An 8,545-nucleotide genomic window follows, 5' to 3' on the forward strand; every position below is an offset into this window, starting at 1 on the left:
GCTCCGCTGTCTGACCACTGTGTGCTTTATACGTCTTTATACATCTTTATACAGTCTGCATTACAGCCACAGACTGTAGATAGAAACAATGTGTTCTTTATTGTTAGCATTGGCCTGTGGTAGCTCACTATAAGGGAACACATTTAACAGGAAAATAGACTTAACCTCATTTTAATGTAATTTTTCTTTGTTTGTTTTTTCGATAGACATTGGATCCAGACAGTATGGATTTGTGTGTGTTTATGATCAATAACCCCAACTCTGACATGCTGGGTTCCTGGGACTATTCTTCCTGCACACAGTTTCAACATCTGTCGGTTTGCCAGCACTATGCAGGTAAATCACTGCTTCCAACATCTAATCATGCTTTATTATCCAGCAAGAAGTCACTTAATCAAGTTACTTAATCTGGCATGCTAAAGTTCTTTATTTATTCTGAATAATGTTATTAAGTATAGACTTTGATGCATGTTAACTGTGGATAATACATTTGAAAGGGCAGTAAAAGATGCATGGCTAGGGGTTAAGGTGTTGACCAATCATGGTTCAAATCTAGCGGGGACCTTAATAGCATGACGTTCCCATCTCTCTGCTGTCATTTCTCTAACAAAAGGCATGAAGTATAAATACTTGAAAATAAATACTTAAAAAAATCTCTGGCACAACTTACATGACCTTATGTTGCATTGTGGGCTTACTTATTTCAGATAAAGTCGAGGAGCCCCACGTCCCCACAGAGCCCTTCGTAGTCAACAACCACACCATCCTGCTGCTTGTCAAAAACCTCACCTGGTTTGGGGCCTTAGAGCAGTGCCAAAAAAACGGCATGTACCTGGCAAGTGTGGCCGATACCCTCCTGCAGTCCACCCTCACTGTGCATGTGAGCCGTGCACGCACGCCCATGTGGATCGGCCTCTTTAGCGAAGACGTAAGTGTACCAGAGAATGGCAGTCTTTATTTGAATCCACTATTTTTTTACAAAATTCTTTTTTTTAAATGTTTCTTTTGTGTTTTGTCTTGTGTTCAGGGTGGGACCCACTACCGCTGGACCGACCACAGTCACACCGTATTCAGTCGTTGGTCTTCTGATCTCACCAGTGGGTCGTGTGTCTACCTGGACACCGATGGCTTCTGGAAAGCCACCGAGTGTGAAGAAGAGCTAGGAGGCGCTATCTGTCACAAACCACACAGTAAGTGTGGATATGGAAAAGATAAACAGAAATGCCTGTTGTACCTCTTCATACAGCTAATCCCTGCTAGGGGGAGGAATTACAGGTGTACGAAAAAAATTTTCAAGATAGGAAAACTTGAGGAATATGACTCCTGAGTAAATTCTCTCAGGAACAGTTGTACATTTTATAACGGATCTTCTTTTTCTGGTCGGTGCATTTGTACAGCAAGATGGTGGAGAAAACGTCTAGAAAAATTCATCCAAAAAATTCACGAACATACAGTGGCTTTCATAGAACATGAAGTCTATCAAACATTACATATAAGTAACTCACAATAAATAACTATTATTATGGACCAATAATTTATCGGCTGTAATTGAATTATCACAATATCTATATAACATCTTTTTATTTAGTCTTGTGGTTCAAAATCTTTACAGATTTGATCTCCTCTAAAATCTCTTCCATCTCTGCATCACTCTTGCAAATACCAATATTTTTTTAAACCATCTACATAAAAATACAAACGTATGTATTACAGAGGAGATCATCATCACACCAGAGGACGTTGCAGTAAAGTGCCCCCATAAGATTAATGGTCCAAACTGGATCCCCTTCAAGAAGAACTGCTACTCCTTCCAGCTGGTCGCCTCCAGATGGGAGCAGTTTGACCAAGGACAGATTCACCAAACCTGCAGAAAACTACGTAAGAATTTAACAACATTGGGCACATGTTGTGTTTTGGTTTTCTTATGAGACTTTCTATAACAGACTGATGTTGCTAAAGTTGCTAATAATGATGCATGTATATTTTAGATGCAGATGCAGACATCCTAACCATCCGAAATGCAGAGGAGAATGAGTTTATCAAGCAGCAGCTCATACCATTTCAAAACTTGGTCCAGTTTGTGTGGCTGGGGCTGTTCAAAGATAACAACGGTTTGTATTTATTACTTAACCACAAATGTCTATTTTGCAGTAAAACGCATTTGTCTGCTAATACAGATTGTGATACCTAAACTCAAGGGTATTTGCCAATATGGATCGGATACAAGTTCTTACATGCCTTCTAGATATCACTGGTACTATCAAAGAGCTCATTGAACTTAATCTGTATGGTGGGATGTGGCGCTCAAGCTCTTTGATTGGTGGGCTTTTCTGGGGCCAATGTTAACATAGACTATATATGGTTGCCTGATTAGTGTAGTAACAGCCTTGGGTTACTTACACAGTGTTTTAAGCGAAAAAAGATGTACTAGTGAGTACTAGTATTTATGTCATTATGCCAGTTTTAATAGTCATTTTTGTCTGCTGTAGATGACAAGATGAAGTGGTATGATGGCACAAATGTCCAATATTCCAACTGGGCAAAAGGCAGACCCGATGTAGGCGAACCTTTCATGGCTGGTCTCACCACTGACGGGAACTGGATTCTCACCTCAAATCGAAACTTGTTTGCAGAGTTCAAACAAAAGACTATTGTGACGTGCAAACTGGACAATGGTTGGTGTCTCACACTTTACATCAAAATGTATATTTCTCTGTCCACCTCTAGTGTTATCGTCACTGAAAATACTTCATCCTCTTACATATTTTTTAATCCTTCCTTCCCAAGAACAAAAACAGGAGTACAACCTGTCATCCAAGGATTTTCAACATTACGGCAACTTATCTTATGAGGTAGTAACCCAAAAGTTGAATTGGTACCAGGCTCTGAAAGAGTGCACTCAGCGTGGAGGCCACCTGGCAAGTGTCCACGACATCCAGCACAGTGCCCACGTGAAGCTCATTGCCAAGATGGATGGCTTCCCGCTCTGGATTGGGCTGTCAGACCAGGATGTAAGAATATCGCTTCACCAAAATATGTGCTAAATTTGCATTTCTCTCACATGACGACGCCTCAGAATTCTTTGCTCATAATTTCACTTCTGCAAATCAGATGGGGTTTTACCATGACTCTATTCCTCTCTCTCATTCTCTCTCTCTTCTCTTCGCCACTCTCCCTCCTCTCTCCTCACACGTCTTCTCTCTCTCTCTCTCCATGCAGGTTAGTGGCTCAGTCTATGAGTGGTCTGATGGAACGGAATTTAACTACAAAGCCACCATCTCTGACTTACAGAGCTCCCGCTCAGATAAACAAGGGGCCAGCTGTGTTGTTGTAAATCCTGCTGGAGACTGGGTGAGGACTGGCTGCAATATGGTGGCAGAGGGTGCCATCTGCTACACCACCACTATCACCACCAGTTCTCAGAGTAAGAGTCTGATGTGTTTTTTTTTTATTTCTAGAACGACATTGTTCCTCTTTTATCATGTTGAAAAAGGGAAATGACTGAAAAAGAAAATGAGCACCACTTAATCTTTTCGTACATTATGGCAAAGTTGTGCCATTGTGTAAAATGATGCATACGCCTGTGACTTCATTTGTGCTGGATGGCACTGACTGTCCACCTTATGTGTCTGTGTTGTTATGAATCAGGAGCCATACAGCCGGTTGCCCCAGAGACCAATCACTGCCCTCAGAGCAACGGTATGGCCAAGTGGGTGCAGGATGAGAATCACTGTTACGCTGACATGAGCTTTTCCAACTACAGTGTGTACAGTATGGAGCAGGCCAAGGGCGTCTGTCTGAACATGAGTGAGTTGTTTTTCGGTGTATGAAGGGTTATCATTAGTATTCATCTGAAGCAACTGTAGTCCACCAATTGTTTTTTTTTTTCTTCTGCTGACAGATGCTCAGCTGCTGACCATAAAAACCTCAGAGGAGAACAACTTTGTGTCTAAGTACATGTATGATTCCCCTCTCATCACCAGTCGTGTATGGCTTGACGTGGTCCTGGATGCTCAAGGTAAACCCCATATTTTTAAGCATATACAAGACAGTAAACCGAGGAGGATTTAGATAACATTACAGGTCCAATCTGCAGTTTTTAACTATTTCTTTTATGAATATATGTTACAGCAACAGAAAACATTATTCAATTAGATTTAGCTAATTGTTCTGAGTTAGTATTAGTATTAAATCACTTCAATTAATTAATTTGGGACTGATGGGGAGGGGGTTTATAGCCCATAATTTTACTGTTTGGGTTCATTCTTACTGAACCCTCAGCATCAGCATTCAGCCACAACAGGCAGCTCTTACTAAACACTGCCTACGCAACACAAAAACGCAGACAGCAAAGTTAGTGCCAAGCTGGTGAACGCAGTCAAACCTTTAGCATCTAAGGAGCCAGATAGCCTCAGCAGCTGGTAGAGACCTAAAACGGAGCTAGAATATTGGACGTAACATTTTAAAGCGGACAGAAACATGACTTCAAACTAATGTTGCTGGATGTGTTAATTGGCAATCAACATATCACCTTTAATAATATGTCAGGTCTGTGTTTATTGCTTGTTCTGCTGCCCTAAGTGGCAACAAATTTAATAATAAACATAATAAACAAATCTCTGTGATAATTATTTTATTCTTATTTTATTAATTCTTTATGTTATTCATTTGAGTCCGATATTAACCCTCAACATCATTAAAAAACACATTATTTGTGTTGTGAGAGTGATGATAGTCCTCCTTCCTTTCCCCTCTCGTTATGTCCTTGTTCTTCCTCTTCTACAGGTAAGCCTGTATCCTGGCAGGATGGCTCGACTCTGGCTTACTCAAACTGGAAGCCTGAGGTCTTAGGTACTGGGAAGAAGTCGGATCCCCAGTGTGCCGTCATGATGGCAGGAGATAAAGGAATCTGGAAGCTTGTCAACTGCAAGGACAGCCACAGTCGTGTTGTCTGCAAAACTGAAGCGAGTGAGTGTCACAACTTCATTAAAGGAAAATTCGACATTTTGGGAAATATGCTTATTCGCGTTAAGAGAAGATAGATACCGCTCCTATATGTACGGTAAATGTGTATCTGGAGGCATTAGAAGGTTAGCTTAACACAAAGTATGGAAACAGGTGGAAACAACTAGCCTGTTGGCACTGTCCGTAGGTAAAAAGCTGCCAGGCAAACAGTGGAGACTCTAGGAAGTTGCTGGTTCCGGCCAAGAAACAACCTGGCACATAACCGCCTATAAAACAGCTAGCTGTCATTATTACACTTCAGTTTTTGTACGGATTAAACAAACAAGATATAAAGTGTTAATTAGTGAGCTTTAGAGGTGCTGGTTGGTAGATTTGTTTCTTTTTGTTTCTATCTTGTTTACTTGGAACACGAAACCTGATGACTAACTTCACCTTTGCTTCTCAGAGTCTGCAGGCGCCCCTGTTGCACTTGGTTTCTTCATCGTGGTCCTCATCGCTGTCCTCTTAACCATCGGCTTTGTTGTATATAAGAAGAAAAGAGCCCACTTCTCTTCTACCGTCCGCTACAAGAGGACCTTTGATGAATCAGACACCACCAGTATTATGACAGAAGCTGACTGAGCTTGCTTAAGTGGTCAGCCTCAGGGAGTATTGATGTGCCTGCCCTGTGTGCATTTTAGTACTTTTCACCAGGAGCACAATTGCTCTTACTAAAAAGCCTTCCCCTTTTTTAAAATTATTTATTTATCCCACTCAAGCCTTCAAACTTTCTGGAATTAGGTTTTATTGTAACTGTAAATATTGTTAGCAAATTGTGAATATTTGCCAAAATTTGCGCTACTTTAGATTGTGAGACCTGTGTTATACCTAATGTAAAGACTTGGGCTGATGCTTTGTGGTACATGTTGATCATTGACATTAATGGGATGTTAGAGTTCTGTTTTGGGGTTTTTGATATTGTAAAAAGATGTGATTTAAAGAAATATGCATCCTGATATAACACTCCCTTTTAGCCTTATAACGGGTTAAATTGCACTGATGTATTGTGACTTCAAACTATCAGACACAAAACATTTCTTGTTTTATGCTGTATTTACCATTAGTCAGTCTATCAACATATTCCAGTTGTATTTTTCAACTTCAAAATACACATTGTCATCAATCAGTACATTTAAAGGGCCAGTTCATCTAAAAATCCAGTCAAACTAGTTTTTCTTTGACTTGGAGTGCTATATATCTGCATAGTTTCTCCTTCAAATACTTACAATACTGCCAAGATCTCACTGTGAATCATTTGAGAAGTAGTTTCTACTGAAGTATGCCCCATAACTGTCCACAAGCAAAAGGAAGACACTAAAGACTGTAAACGTTTCAATCATATTTTACGAGAAACTTTGCTGTTGAGTTCTTTAAATTGGCTGTGGGTTGGATTTGGTTTTGAGCTCCACTTAATTGGCCTGAGCTTGCAGCTAAAATCTCCGTACCCCAGCAAATCACATTAAAGTTATCTGGATTGAGAGATCACACTCTGGTCTTTGGACTGAGCCTTTAAACAAGTAGAAATTAATGTCTGACTGTGCCTTTTAACATCATGAGTTTGAAAGAGATGGGAGTTTTTTTTTAAGCCACTGGATTAGGTAATTTCCAATGTATTTACTGATTCTTTCGACTTATTAATAGCTATTAATAAGTCAGGTTAATGTGTTTTAGTTGTCAATATGTAAATCAAAGAGAAAAATCTTTAAATTTTAGTCCTGCTGATTAGTTTTAAAAGTGTAGGACACTGTCTTAGCCACAAAAATAATCAGACACGTCTGTATCATTTGTCTGTTTATGTAGATCAGACTTTCCTATGCACTTAACTACTGAGCAAGAACGCACTTTAATACGTTGTGGAGCTACAGTTCCTATGTTTAAGCACAATGAGGGTTGAAGAGTTTTTAAAGACGTTCAAATTGCACTGGTGTTCGCTTTGAATGCTTTGTAAATATGTGATGTTTGTTTTTTTTAACTAAGAATGAACCAAAGATGCTCTGAGTCGTTTGAATGTCAAAAAGCCTGAGCTTTCCTTTCAGTTTGTGGAACTGCCTCGGTATGGCTTGTTAACCCATTCATATCAAGGGTAAACCAAATGTTAATGTTGTTGTTTTTTTAACTTTACCACCGCTCCTAATGAGATCTGTCAGCTCATATCAGGTACAGTATCCTTCCAATAAAATTTTCTGTCTTCATGACTCGCTCCATGGGCTCATACTTTTGAGATATTGTCTCCAAACAACTTGTTTGAAAGTACATCTTCCAGCAGTAAGTCATTGTTTCAGTCAAATCACTAGTGCTTAGCTGCTTAGATTTTGATTCTAACAAGAGGCACCTCTTATAATAAACTAATATATAAGCCTACTAGTAAATAAGACTTCACAAAAAAAAGGCAGTTTGCGTTCAATCTTTATTCCCAAAATTGAAAGCATGAAACTAGATTTGTACATACATAAAGCATTTCAAACACTGAACAATGATGAAGAAAATTTAAGTCAATGGAGTAAGTTCTTATTTCTTTTTAAACATATTCTCAGTGGGAAAAGCCAGAGGAACACAGACATTAAAAGGAATAACCACTTTTTATTTTCTCTCCAACAAAGCATCCTAAACATCACAACTTAAGTAAAAATTTTAACTTGTCACTGTTTCCCCCTATGCTTTTTCAATTTCTGCCATTTCAACATTAAAGCACTTGTGGTATAACAGTTAAAAAAACTTGCATTTTTATTTTATAATAATTGAATAAAGTGCACTCTTATAGAAACAGATATACGGTGAGGTCAACCAAAATATTTAACGCACTACTTCATTTCAAGTTTGCATATCAGCAAAAGCCACCTGCAATTTCTCACTGCCGTTGCATTTCAGATGAATATGACGATGTCAAAGCATGTGCGAAAACTGGGTGAGCTACCATATGGCATGGAGTAGCCCTGCAACTTTAGATTATATTGATATTTCGGACCAACCAAAATTCTTTTCCCTCATTCTACTACTTTCACATAATTAGTACTCCTCTTCCAGATCGTCGTCCAGGTCAGAAAAGTCAATAGATGGTCTGTTGTCTCGGATCTCCTCGTCGCTTTCACCATGGGGAACTGCAATCCAGAGACATGAAGTCAAATTCTGTAGCCATGTAATAAATATAACAAGGAAAATACTCAAGTCGGCGATTTACAGAATAGGAAAGAAGGGTTGAGTAACATACTTTCAAGATTGTCCATGTGTTCATGAAGAATTCTCACCAGGTTGAATAACTGGGTGAGAAAGGGAAGAGGTTTCTCTTTTCAAGATTTATATTCTACCGTAACAGTTAAAACATTTTCAGATTGTGTAAATTAGTATTGACTTGAGTGCCTGTGGGTCAATGTTGTATACACAGACTACAAACACAGGAAGCACTGTTCAATGTAATGTAGTCTGACAGCAAGAAAATACAAATGGCTCTTTCAGCCAATGTTGAAAAAGACTAATGTAGTATGATCAACCGTAGTGCTGAATTAGCACTATGGGTAAATCTAGTGTTAGTGTGTGTGTGTGT

The 8,545-nt window shown here is 39.2% G+C and overlaps 2 protein-coding genes across 2 annotated transcripts in view; one reads left to right on the forward strand and one right to left on the reverse strand.

Annotated features, from left to right (window-relative positions):
* Window positions 1-7,204, forward strand: part of ly75 (lymphocyte antigen 75) — a gene marked incomplete at its 5' end in the record, with an annotated part of 21,713 nt that extends 14,509 nt beyond the window's left edge. Inside the window, 12 exon segments of the mRNA XM_035682234.1 lie at window positions 207-336; window positions 708-928; window positions 1,028-1,190; window positions 1,714-1,878; window positions 1,989-2,111; window positions 2,490-2,675; window positions 2,788-3,011; window positions 3,220-3,424; window positions 3,649-3,807; window positions 3,902-4,018; window positions 4,786-4,968; window positions 5,411-7,204. Coding sequence (XP_035538127.1) covers window positions 207-336; window positions 708-928; window positions 1,028-1,190; window positions 1,714-1,878; window positions 1,989-2,111; window positions 2,490-2,675; window positions 2,788-3,011; window positions 3,220-3,424; window positions 3,649-3,807; window positions 3,902-4,018; window positions 4,786-4,968; window positions 5,411-5,586 — 2,052 coding nt within the window.
* Window positions 7,205-7,392: 188 nt separating this feature from the next.
* LOC118343433 (E3 ubiquitin-protein ligase MARCHF7-like) overlaps window positions 7,393-8,545 on the reverse strand; it is an 8,118-nt gene continuing 6,965 nt past the window's right edge. Inside the window, 2 exon segments of the mRNA XM_035682238.1 lie at window positions 7,393-8,102; window positions 8,213-8,261. Of these exon segments, the coding sequence (XP_035538131.1) occupies window positions 8,011-8,102; window positions 8,213-8,261 (141 nt within the window). The 3' untranslated portion in view covers window positions 7,393-8,010.

Source organism: Morone saxatilis, unplaced genomic scaffold (assembly GCF_004916995.1).
Source record: "Morone saxatilis isolate NCDOM2014 unplaced genomic scaffold, NCSU_SB_2.0 Contig11, whole genome shotgun sequence".
In the NCBI taxonomy this organism is placed as follows: Eukaryota; Metazoa; Chordata; class Actinopteri; family Moronidae; genus Morone; species Morone saxatilis.